Consider the following 12,903-nt stretch of genomic DNA (forward strand, 5'->3'; position numbering starts at 1 on the left):
GTTCATCTCGCCACCATAAGGCTTTTTAAGAAATTCTGCAAAACGAAATTAAATATAGGTAAACTTTTCTTTATTCTTTATTATGAAATATTTCATTTTCTGTCGGTAATGTTTAAGTTGTGTGGCTGATGACAGGTGAATCATTTACATGTCTGTAGGTCATACACCTAACAAAAATAGCCTGTAAAATATTTTGATAATAATCATTATTAGTTTAAAAATAAATCGAATGAATTAAATCAAACGCCAATAATATTATTAATCATATAATTCACAGGGGCCTATATAATAACCATGCTGAATTAATTATTGTAAAAACAAATGTATAAAATCATCATATATTTATATAATTCACGAACGTTGTTGAGTCCAATTGCCTCAATGTTATTGCAGGTATTTATAGTAGACCTACGTATTCACATTCGGCATTCAACTCATAGGATTGGTTGAAAACTGAATTGGAGGGGTAATTGATATACTTCATTTGTGGTGATTTGGAGAACACAACTACAGCTGTTCCTTTTCCCGATGAGGGTGATGCTTGTCTATGTTTAGGTTTGTATTGATACCAGTCATAGTAAACAGCAGCGAAGCATAGCGTTGTGTGTTTACCTGACGTAAAGAGAACTATAGCCTTAATGCAGCTGTACTCGGCTGAGTCAACATGCAGAACCTTCAGCTTCTCCACCTGCTCCTGGAAGATCCGGATATGGTCCATGAAAGACACGACTCTCTCCGCCGACATGGGGGCGGCATGCAGCCCTGCCGCTGCCAGGAGAGGAGCCACATGCACCGGCATTGAGCACTGGGCCGCGTTCAGCACGAACAACTCGCTCCAAGTGAGCCGGAGCAGGGCGACCTGGTCGGTGATCTGGAGGTCGGGGAAGAAGGGGATGTTTCGGGCCCACTCCACCGCCGAGAACAGCATCCGGGCGGCCAGCTCACAGATGTTCTCGATCCCCACGTGGTTGTTGGACTGCATACACTGCGTGCTGTATCTGGATGTGGGGTAGGGCTCGGCTCGCATGAGCAGGGAGATGTATCCAGAAAGGTAGGAGTGGCATTGGAGAGGGTCTCCGTTGGTTATGGAGAACTGACCGTGGTGGTACGGTTGAGTAGGCAGCATCCTCCCTCTCTGAACCGCTGTGATACAACGAGACAGAGACAGTATTAATGTCTGGTAGGTAACGGTGCGTTGGCCTACAAGGTGACAGATACTATTGGTAAGTATATTGAATAACGGTGTGTCAGTCTGAATACATGCCTACCTATCCTGATGGAACAAAAAGGGTTCTATCGCTTGCTTCATACGAGGTTCTATATTCTATATAACTCTTTTTTTCTAAGCGTGTAGAAACACACAACCCATTGCCTTTATTCCTCTGAGACAATAAGCTCATCGACAAAAACAGCATGGAGACTATTATTAGGAGCTCAATAATGGAGATTTAACAGTGCTATATTATCGTATAGCCTATCTGAACTCCACGTATGAATATGTTGTTATAATGTAGTGAGTATATGAACCTTATCTTTAGAGAATATGTTTTGGTTTTAAATCATTAGCGTCTAGTGACCTAAAGGAGATGAGAAACAAGTTTGTTTACCTTCTCTCCGCATTCCCACTTTGACACATTTCTTGAGGCGGCAGTACTGGCATTGATTCCTGTGGTGTTGATCAATGGGACAGTTCCTGCCAGCGCGGCAGGTGTAGCCGAGGTTCCGTCTGACGCTCCGTTTGAAGAAGCTCTTACACCCCTCACATGTCAACTGACCATAGTGCTTCCCGCTGGATTTATCCCCGCACACCACACACTCGATCTGCTGAGGCTGTTGTTTGTCCATGGAGTTAGTCGACGTTTGGCTAGTGATAGATTGAGATGTATTGCTTGAATGAGCGCCTTGGGGTGTCTGACGTGTTGAGGGGATATCCAGAGAGGATGTGGGATTGACGTGTCCCGTTAGGTCGGTAGAGAGGGATAACGGTTCGCATTGAGAGACCGGGGAAGAGATTCCGTCTTGAGAGTCGCGGGCGACATCTTCCTCGCCGTTTCTCCACCTTACCATTGCCATATCTATCCGTCAATGTTTCCGAAACTTTCCGTGTCGTTGTTACCCCAGTGTGCTGCCCGTCGACAAGTAAAGGCACAAATATATAAATACTCAATTATTGCACCATTGTATTCAGTAATTAAGATGCTTAAAGCATAACAGTATGTAAAGTGCCGGCGGTTGATGAACGCGTGAGAAATCTGACTGAATATAGTTAACCACTTAGCAAATTAAAGTAACATTTCTAAATAGCATAAAACACTCTGATGCACCATCAGAAACACAAAGTGGAAAAACACACATTAAAACACACATTAAAACACACTTGCATCCAGTCAAAATCCACACTGTAGTCAAAGCATTCCCTTTTTCAAAATGTGAGTCACTCTCTATTCCCTCTATCCAACCCAGTAAAACTGTGCTCACTAATCAGATATCCCGTGTTGTACGGCGGTGACGCAGCAACTAGAACTGGGTTAATGAAAACAGCTGCACCGTGGCTCGTGCTATTCCAATGAGTTACAAATGATCGTAAAAAGAAAGACAACGGCGAGAGAAAGCGGATTTTGATGATGGCTGGACGTGTCCTGTAGAATGGAATAATGTGCTTGGACAAAACGGGTGTGCCTCTGACGTCTCCATCGAGCGGGTCAACCATATAAGGAGCGAGGAAGTCCTTTGGTCCGTGCGCGAATGGAGTAGACCTAGTACCAGGTGGAAACTAGGCCTATTGATTTACCGGAATGATGCTTTGTTAGAGTTCTGATTGGTTTTGGAGAGATCGGGGTTCAGAGAGATGAACTAGCATCGGTGTATTTCTGATAACGCAGCTCTATATCTCCCTGTGTGTCTGTGTATATATAGCCGACCACTGGGGATTAAACGGATCTATACAAATGGATACATTGGATGTATGTGATTTATTCGTTGTTTATTGTTATGATATTACATTTAGACAGCATACTGGTTGTAGTACATGTCGTTTCCTCTATTAGGTTGTAACATTGATGAATGGAAGCGCTTTTAAGCACCAATAAGAGCACATAATGAGATATCGCAGTAATCTGATGCCCCCTAGCGGCAGAGCGGGTTTGTTGGTCGGTAATCTGTTTCCCCCCTTGTAATTCTTAAAAACGGTAAACTATTTACGAGCAAATGTGAGTTATCCAGGGCTATCTTCTAAGGTTGGGATTACAACTCTATGAGGGGCACAGTGGCAAACACCATACATTTCTCTACTAACTTGAGATTTTAGTGTACTCATATATCTTTTTCAGTTCCATATTAATCTTTTCAGCTCACAGAGTTGACTGATGACCTATATATTACTCCAAGGCTGTCACTGCTCGTTCTTCAGCAGCCCAGCCTACTGTATTAGAAAGCATCCACCAAGATGTGAATGGTGTTTCTCTGTTGTGATTTACTGTACTAGCTAAATACTATTGGTGTTAACTGTAGTCAACTACACACAGTAATTACATGTCCCAGACCAATCTGGGGCTCTACTTGCTGACAGAGCACCAAGCAGATGTCCCAGACCAATCAGGGGCTCTACTTGCTGAGAGAGCACCAGGCAGATGTCCCAGACCAATCAGGGGCTCTACTTGCTGAGAGAGCACCAAGCAGATGTCCCAGACCAATCAGGGGCTCTACTTGCTGAGAGAGCACCAGGCAGATGTCCCAGACCAATCAGGGGCTCTACTTGCTGATGTCCCAGACCAATCAGGGCTCACTTGCTGAGAGAGCAAGCAGATGTCCCAGACCAATCAGGGGCTCTACTTGCTGAGAGAGCACCAAGCAGATGTCCCAGACCAATCAGGGGCTCTACTTGCTGAGAGAGCACCAAGCAGATGTCCCAGACCAATCAGGGGCTCTACTTGCTGACAGAGCACCAGGCAGATGTCCCAGACCAATCAGGGGCTCTACTTGCTGAGAGAGCACCAGGCAGATGTCCCAGACCAATCAGGGGCTCTACTTGCTGAGAGAGCACCAAGCAGATGTCCCAGACCAATCAGGGGCTCTACTTGTTGAGAGAGCACCAAGCAGATGTCCCAGACCAATCAGGGGCTCTACTTGTTGAGAGAGCACCAAGCAGATGTCCCAGACCAATCAGGGGCTCTACTTGCTGCTGAGAGAGCAGATGTCCCAGACCAATCAGGGGCTCTACTTGTTGAGAGAGCACCAAGCAGATGTCCCAGACCAATCAGGGGCTCTACTTGCTGCTGAGAGATCACTAGGCAGATGTCCCAGACTAAATCAGGGGCTCTACTTGCTGCTGAGAGATCACTAGGCAGATGTCCCAGACCAATCAGGGGCTCTAGTTGCTGCTGAGAGATCACTAGGCAGATGTCCCAGACCAATCAGGGGCTCTACTTGTTGAGAGAGCACCAAGCAGATGTCCCAGACCAATCAGGGGCTCTACTTGCTGCTGAGAGATCACTAGGCAGATGTCCCAGACTAATCAGGGGCTCTACTTGCTGCTGAGAGATCACTAGGCAGATGTCCCAGACCAATCAGGGGCTCTACTTGCTGCTGAGAGATCACTAGGCAGATGTCCCAGACCAATCAGGGGCTCTACTTGCTGCTGAGAGATCACTAGGCAGATGTCCCAGACTAATCAGGGGCTCTCCTTGCTGCTGAGAGATCACTAGGCAGATGTCCCAGACCAATCAGGGGCTCTAGTTGCTGCTGAGAGATCACTAGGCAGATGTCCCAGACCAATCAAAGGGAGGTTTAACATCAAATGTTCCATTGGTATGGAGATTACTATCTTGTCGGTAGCAGCAGCTTAAACCTCTCCATCTCTCTATTTTCAATTCAATTGAAAGGACTTTATTGGCTTGGGAATAATATGTTGGCATTGCCAAAGTAAATGGAATAGACAATAAACAAGGGAAATAAACATTCAGAACTGAACAGTAAACATTACACTCACAAGTTAAAAGTTGAAAAAAAAGTTTGAAAGAATCTCTCTCTCCCCCATCTCTATGTCTTCATCTCTCTCCTCCATTTTCTTGTTGTGTGGTGTTATCTATATATGTGAATCACTTTCCCTCTACTGTTGTTAACATGTTATGATCTGGTCTCCTGCTGGAAGTCTGCAGCATCAAGTCCAGCAACACATCATGGCAGCTAATCCTTCCACCCCTCAGCAGCACCATATGGCCATCAGATAAATCCACTGAGTGCTCAAGAAGACAGACAGACAGACAGACAGACAGACAGACAGACAGACAGACAGACAGAGAAGCAAACTCGGTCTCAACCTTTAAGTCTTTACTGAAGACTCATCTCTTCAGTGGGTCATATGATTGAGTGTAGTCTGGCCCAGGAGTGGGAAGGTGAACGGAAAGGCTCTGGAGCAACGAACCGCCCTTGCTGTCTCTGCCTGGCCGGTTCCCCTCTTTCCACTGGGATTCTCTGCCTCTAACCCTATTACAGGGGCTGAGTCACTGGCTTACTGGGGCTCTCTCATGCCGTCCCTGCAGGGGGTGCGTCACCTGAGTGGGTTGATTCACTATTGTGGTCATCCTGTCTGTGTTGGCCCCCCCTGGGCTGTGCAGTGGCGGAGATCTTTGTGGGCTATACTCAGCCTTGTCTCAGGATGGTAAGTTGGTGGTTGAAGATATCCCTCTAGTGGTGTGGGGGCTGTGCTTTGGCAAAGTGGGTGGGGTTATATCCTTCCTGTTTGGCCCTGTCCGGGGTTGTCCTCGGATGGGGCCACAGTGTCTCCTGTCCCCTCCTGTCTCAGCCTCCAGTATTTATGCTGCAGTAGTTTGTGTCGGGGGGCTAGGGTCAGTTTGTTATATCTGGAGTACTTCTCCTGTCCTATTCGGTGTCCTGTGTGAATCTAAGTGTGCGTTCTCTAATTCTCTCCTTTCTTTCTCTCTCTCGGAGGACCTGAGCCCTAGGACCATGCCCCAGGACTACCTGACATGATGACTCCTTGCTGTCCCCAGTCCACCTGGCCATGCTGCTGCTCCAGTTTCAACTGACCTGAGCCCTAGGACCATGCCCCAGGACTACCTGACATGATGACTCCTTGCTGTCCCCAGTCCACCTGGCCATGCTGCTGCTCCAGTTTCAACTGTTCTGCCTTACTATTATTCAACCATGCTGGTCATTTATGAACATTTGAACATCTTGGCCATGTTCTGTTATAATTTCCACCTGGCACAGCCAGAAGAGGACGGGCCAACCCACATATGCTCTCTCTAATTCTCTCTTTCTTTCTCGCTCGGAGGACCTGAGCCCTAGGACCGTGCCCCAGGACTACCTGACATGATGACTCCTTGCTGTCCTCGGTCCACCTGACTGTGCTGCTGCTCCAGTTTCAACTGTTCTGCCTTGTTATTATTCGACCATGCTGGTCATTTATGAACATTTGAACATCTTGGCCATGTTCTGTTATAATCTCCACCCGGCACAGCCAGAAGAGGACTGGCCACCCCACATAGCCTGGTTCCTCTCTAGGTTTCTTCCTAGGTTTTGGCCTTTCTAGGGAGTTTTTCCTAGCCACCATGCTTCTACACCTGCATTGCTTGCTGTTTGGGGTTTTAGGCTGGGTTTCTGTACAGCACTTTGAGATATCAGCTGATGTACGAAGGGCTATATAAATAAATTTGATTTGATTTTGATTTGTATGAGATCAGAGCATCAATAGGAAGGTGATCTGATGATCCTCAACCTTTGCTGCCATTGGAGCTAATAGTAAATCCAGTTAGCCAAGTTAAGCAGGGCAAATCCTTGGCAACAATAGTCAAGCTTAGTGCCCTTCAGCTACAGCATCAACCATTCCAATAATCACTCCCTACTGCCCTTACTATTGACCGGAGTTGACCAAAACAGAATCACTCCCTACTGCCCTTACTATTGACTGGAGTTGACCAAAACAGAATCACTCCCTACAGCCCTTACTATTGACCGGAGTTGACCAAAACAGAATCACTCCCTACTGCCCTTACTATTGACCGGAGTTGACCAAAACAGAATCACTCCCTACTGCCCTTACTATTGACCGGAGTTGACCAAAACAGAATCACTCCCTCCCTACTGACCAAAACAGAATCACTCCTACTGCCCTTACTATTGACCAAAACAGCCCTTACTATTGACCGGAGTTGACCAAAACAGAATCACTCCCTACAGCCCTTACTATTGACCGGAGTTGACCAAAACAGAATCACTCCCTACTGCCCTTACTATTGACCGGAGTTGACCAAAACAGAATCACTCCCTACTGCCCTTACTATTGACCGGAGTTGACCAGAATCAGAATCACGGAGTTGACCAAAACAGAATCACTCCCTACTGCCCTTACTATTGACCAAAACAGAATCACTCCCTACTGAGTTGACCAAAACAGAATCTATTGACTCCCTAGTTGACCAAAACAGCCCTTACTATTGACCAAAACAGAGTTGACCAAAACAGAATCACTGCCCTTACCCTACTGCCCTTACTATTGACCGGAGTTGACCAAAACAGAGTTGACCAAAACAGAATCACTCCCTACTGCCCTTACTATTGACCGGAGTTGACCAAAACAGAATCACTCCCTGCCCTTACTATTGACCAAAACCTCCCTACTATTGACCGGAGTTGACCGGAGTTGACCAAAACAGAATCACTCCCTACTGCCCTTACTATTGACCGGAGTTGACCAAAACAGAATCACTCCCTACTGCCCTTACTATTGACCGGAGTTGACCAAAACAGAATCCCTACTGCCCTTACTATTGACGGAGTTGCCCTTACTATTGACTCCCTACTGCCCTTACTATTGAGTTGACCAAAACAGAATCACTCCCTACTGCCCTTACTATTGACCCAGAATTCCCTACTGCCCTATTGACCGTTGACCAAAGTTGACCAAAACAGAATCACTCCCTACTGCCCTTACTATTACGGAGTTGCCCTTACTATTGACCGGAGTTGACCAAAACAGAATCACTCCCTACTGCCCTTACTATTTCTGTCTTTACACTGTTTTCCACTTCAATTTAAGTGTCTGTTTTTAGAAGTTATTTTCTGTATAACACAGTTGTAAGAACATGACAGCTGACCAAAAAGAGTAGCCTTTACTGCATGAGTAAATGACTGGAGATGGGACAATATCATGTCCCACAACCCCAAGGCTCTCTCTTTCCAGTGGAAAACATGTAACTGCATTTTAGTTACACGGCAAGATACAAAACACACTAAACAGATGCATTGTGGCAGAGTTTAAAAAGACATATTGACAAACTAACAGACATATACAATAATACTACTACTACTAGTATTAATATAACTACAACTATTACTACTAGTAGAAAACATGTAGTATTTGTCTCCACTGGCTACTACTAGTAGAAAACATGCAGTATTTGTCTCCACTGGCTACTACTAGAAAACATGCAGTATTTGTCTCCAGCTACTACTACTAGAAAACATGCAGTATTTGTCTCCACTGGCTACTACTAGTAGAAAACATGCAGTATTTGCTACTACTGGCTACTACTACTAGTAGAAAACATGCAGTATTTGTCTCCACTGGCTACTACTAGTAGAAAACATGCAGTATTTGTCTGGCTACTACTGAAAACATGCAGTATTTGTCTACTACTAGTAGAAAACATGCAGTATTTGTCTCTACACTGGCTACTACTACTAGAAAACATGCAGTATTTGTCTCCACTGGCTACTACTACTAGAAAACATGCAGTATTTGTCTCCACTGGCTACTACTACTACTCAGTATTTGTCTCCACTGGACTACTAGTAGAAAACATGCAGTATTTGTCTCCACTGGCTACTACTACTAGAAAACATGTACTAACCCCACATTTACTTTAACTATGCCACTTTGTTTACTTTGTCTACACACTCATCTCATATGTATATACTGTACTCGATACCATCTACTGTATGCTGCTCTGTACCATCACTCATTCATATATCCTTATGTACATGTTCCTTATCCCCTTACACTGTGTATAAGACAGTAGTTTTGGAATTGTTAGTTAGATTACTTGTTGGTTATCACTGCATTGTCGGAACTAGAAGCACAAGCATTTCGCTACACTCGCATTTAACATCTGCTAACCATGTGTATGTGACAAAAAAAATTGATTTGATTTTATTTTATTTTATTTGTCTCCACTGGCTACTACTAGTAGAAAACATGCAGTATTTGTCTAATGGCTACTACTACTAGAAAACATGCAGTATTTGTCTAATGGCTACTACTACTAGAAAACATGCAGTATTTGTCTAATGGCTACTACTACTAGAAAACATGCAGTATTTGTCTAATTGGCTACTACTACTACTAGAAAACATGCAGTATTTGTCTAATTGGCTACTACTACTACTAGAAAACATGCAGTATTTGTCTAATGGCTACTACTACTAGAAAACATGCAGTATTTGTCTAATTGGCTACTACTACTACTAGAAAACATGCAGTATTTGTCTAATGGCTACTACTACTAGTGAAAAACATGCAGTATTTGTCTGATGGCTACTACTACTAGTGAAAAACATGCAGTATTTGTCTGATGGCTACTACTACTAGAAAACATGCAGTATTTGTCTAATGGCTACTACTACTAGAAAACATGCAGTATTTGTCTAATGGCTACTACTACTAGAAAACATGCAGTATTTGTCTAATTGGCTACTACTACTACTAGAAAACATGCAGTATTTGTCTAATTGGCTACTACTACTACTAGAAAACATGCAGTATTTGTCTAATGGCTACTACTACTAGAAAACATGCAGTATTTGTCTAATGGCTACTACTAGTAGAAAACATGCAGTATTTGTCTGATTGCTACTACTACTAGAAAACATGCAGTATTTGTCTGATTGCTACTACTACTAGAAAACATGCAGTATTTGTCTGATTGCTACTACTACTACTAGAAAACATGCAGTATTTGTCTGATTGCTACTACTACTACTAGAAAACATGCAGTATTTGTCTGATTGCTACTACTACTACTAGAAAACATGCAGTATTTGTCTACTACTAAGAAAACATGCAGTATTTGTCTAATGGCTACTACTACTAGTAGAAAACATGCAGTATTTGTCTGATGGCTACTACTACTACTACTAGAAAACAGTATTTGTCTGATGGCTACTACTACTACTAGTAGAAAACATGCAGTATTTGTCTAATGGCTACTACTACTAGTAGAAAACATGCAGTATTTGTCTGATGGCTACTACTACTACTAGAAAACATGCAGTATTTGTCTGATGGCTACTACTACTAGTAGAAAACATGCAGTATTTGTCTAATGGCTACTACTACTACTAGTAGAAAACATGCAGTATTTGTCTAATGGCTACTACTACTAGTAGAAAACATGCAGTATTTGTCTGATGGCTACTACTACTACTAGTAGAAAACATGCAGTATTTGTCTAATGGCTACTACTACTACTAGAAAACAGTATTTGTCTGATGGCATGGTGAACTCTCTCCAAGCAGGGCCAACACACCCTCATTAGACCCAGTACAGAGTCCTATTTAACCTTTAACCCTAAAGCCACAGAGTCATCATCCCTATGAAGGATTACCCCACATACACACTCATTACCGGACTGACAGTACACACACACACACACACACACACACACACACACACACACACAAAGGGTGTTTTGTGGAAAGCTTTCAGGATAAAGTAACACAAGAAGGGTTTCAAATCTACCAGTAATTTACCAAAGTTACTGTAATATGCAGTCATTTTGGTCATTAACAGGTAGTCTATGGCAATCTATGGTAACTTTTGTAATTCATGTATTGTATCCATATTGTTTTTAGTAGATAGTCAATATGGTTAAAGAGAAAATTAATTCATGAACAAAAGCATCTAATCAACAATGACATTTTATTTTCTGTTAACTCTACAACTCTTCCAACTATTGGCTTTTTTCACAACTGCCAACAGTTTGGCGGCAAAACTTTTACAACAAAGACATGTTGACATAGTAAGATAAATGTGTAACATACAACAAGGATATTTCATGCTGAAACCCTCATATTAAACACCAGTGGTATTGATATTTAGGATCATGTTTTACAGCCTTGTATGTTAGATATAGAGCCTTCAGAAAGTATTTCACATGCTGAAACCCTCATATTAAAACACCAGTGGTATTGATATTTAGGATCATGTTTTACAGCCTTGTCATCATGTTAGATATAGAGCCTTCAGAAAGTATTTCACATCTATTTCACATGCTGAAACCCTCAGCATGTGGGAGTACAGGAGCTCTCCTGAGCCCTCTCCTGTACAGGGAGTACAGGAGAGGGCTCAGAACGCACTCCTGTGGGGCCCCACTGTTGAGGATCAGCGGGGAGGAGATGTTGTTACCTACCCTCACCACCTGGGGGCGGCCCGTCAGGAAGTCCAGTACCCAGTTGCACAGGGCGGGGTCGAGACCCAGGGTCTCGAGCTTGATGACGAGCTTGGAGGGTACTATGGTGTTGAATGCCGAGCTGTAGTCGATGAACAGCATTCTCACATAGGTATTCCTCTTGTCCAGATGGGTTAGGGCAGTGTGCAGTGTGGTTGAGATTGCATCGTCTGTGGACCTATTTGGGCGGTAAGCAAATTGGAGTGAGTCTAGGGTGTCAGGTAGGGTGGAGGTGATATGGTCCTTGACTAGTCTCTCAAAGCACTTCATGATGACGGAAGTGAGTGCTACGGGGCGGTAGTCGTTTAGCTCAGTTACCTTAGCTTTCTTGGGAACAGGAACAATGGTGGCCCTCTTGAAGCATGTGGGAACAGCAGACTGGTACAGGGATTGATTGAATATGTCCGTAAACACACCGGCCAGCTGGTCTGCGCATGCTCTGAGGGCGCGGCTGGGGATGCCGTCTGGGCCTGCAGCCTTGCGAGGGTTAACACGTTTAAATGTCTTACTCACCTCGGCTGCAGTGAAGGAGAGACCGCATGTTTTCGTTGCAGGCCGTGTCAGTGGCACTGTATTGTCCTCAAAGCGGGCAAAAAAGTTATTTAGTCTGCCTGGGAGCAAGACATCCTGGTCCGTGACTGGGCTGGATTTCTTCCTGTAGTCCGTGATTGACTGTAGACCCTGCCACATGCCTCTTGTGTCTGAGCCGTTGAATTGAGATTCTACTTTGTCTCTGTACTGACGCTTAGCTTGTTTGATAGCCTTGCGGAGGGAATAGCTGCACTGTTTGTATTCGGTCATGTTACCAGACAACTTGCCCTGATTAAAAGCAGTGGTTTGCGCTTTCAGTTTCACGCGAATGCTGCCATCAATCCATGGTTTCTGGTTAGGGATTGTTTTAATCGTTGCTATGGGAACGACATCTTCAACGCACGTCCTAATGAACTCGCACACCGAATCAGCGTATTCGTCAATGTTGTTATCTGACGCGATACGAAACATATCCCAGTCCACGTGATGGAAGCAGTCTTGGAGTGTGGAGTCAGCTTGGTCGGACCAGCGTTGGACAGACCTCAGCGTGGGAGCCTCTAGTTTTAGTTTCTGTCTGTAGGCAGGGATCAGCAAAATGGAGTCGTGGTCAGCTTTTCTGAATATGGTTCCCAATCAGAGACAACGATAAGCAGCTGCCTCTGATTGAGAACCAATCAAGGCAACCATAGACAAATAAACACCTAGACTAGATAAAACCCATAGACAATGGAAGAACTAAACAAACCACCCTTGTCAAACCCTGACCTAACCAAATAATAAAGAAAACAAAGACAACTAAGGTCAGGGCGTCAGGACTGCGGATCCTCACCATAGGCCCCGGACTGTGGCCCGTCATTGGAGGTTCCGGACTGTGGCCCGTCGTTGGAGGTTCCGGACTGTGGCC

The 12,903-nt window shown here is 44.3% G+C and overlaps 1 protein-coding gene across 1 annotated transcript; it reads right to left on the minus strand.

The window, feature by feature from the left end:
- Positions 1 to 569: 569 nt before the first annotated feature.
- On the minus strand, positions 570 to 2,673 carry LOC127929362 (COUP transcription factor 2-like; the record flags this gene model as incomplete). Its single annotated transcript, XM_052517328.1, has 2 exons — positions 1,608 to 2,673; positions 570 to 1,143 (listed from the first exon to the last, which is right to left on the minus strand). Coding segments are annotated over exons 1-2 (1,040 nt in total), but the record flags the coding sequence as incomplete, so codon positions are not given.
- Positions 2,674 to 12,903: the final 10,230 nt, after the last annotated feature.

Source organism: Oncorhynchus keta, unplaced genomic scaffold (assembly GCF_023373465.1).
Source record: "Oncorhynchus keta strain PuntledgeMale-10-30-2019 unplaced genomic scaffold, Oket_V2 Un_scaffold_6846_pilon_pilon, whole genome shotgun sequence".
NCBI classification, from domain to species: Eukaryota; Metazoa; Chordata; class Actinopteri; order Salmoniformes; family Salmonidae; genus Oncorhynchus; species Oncorhynchus keta.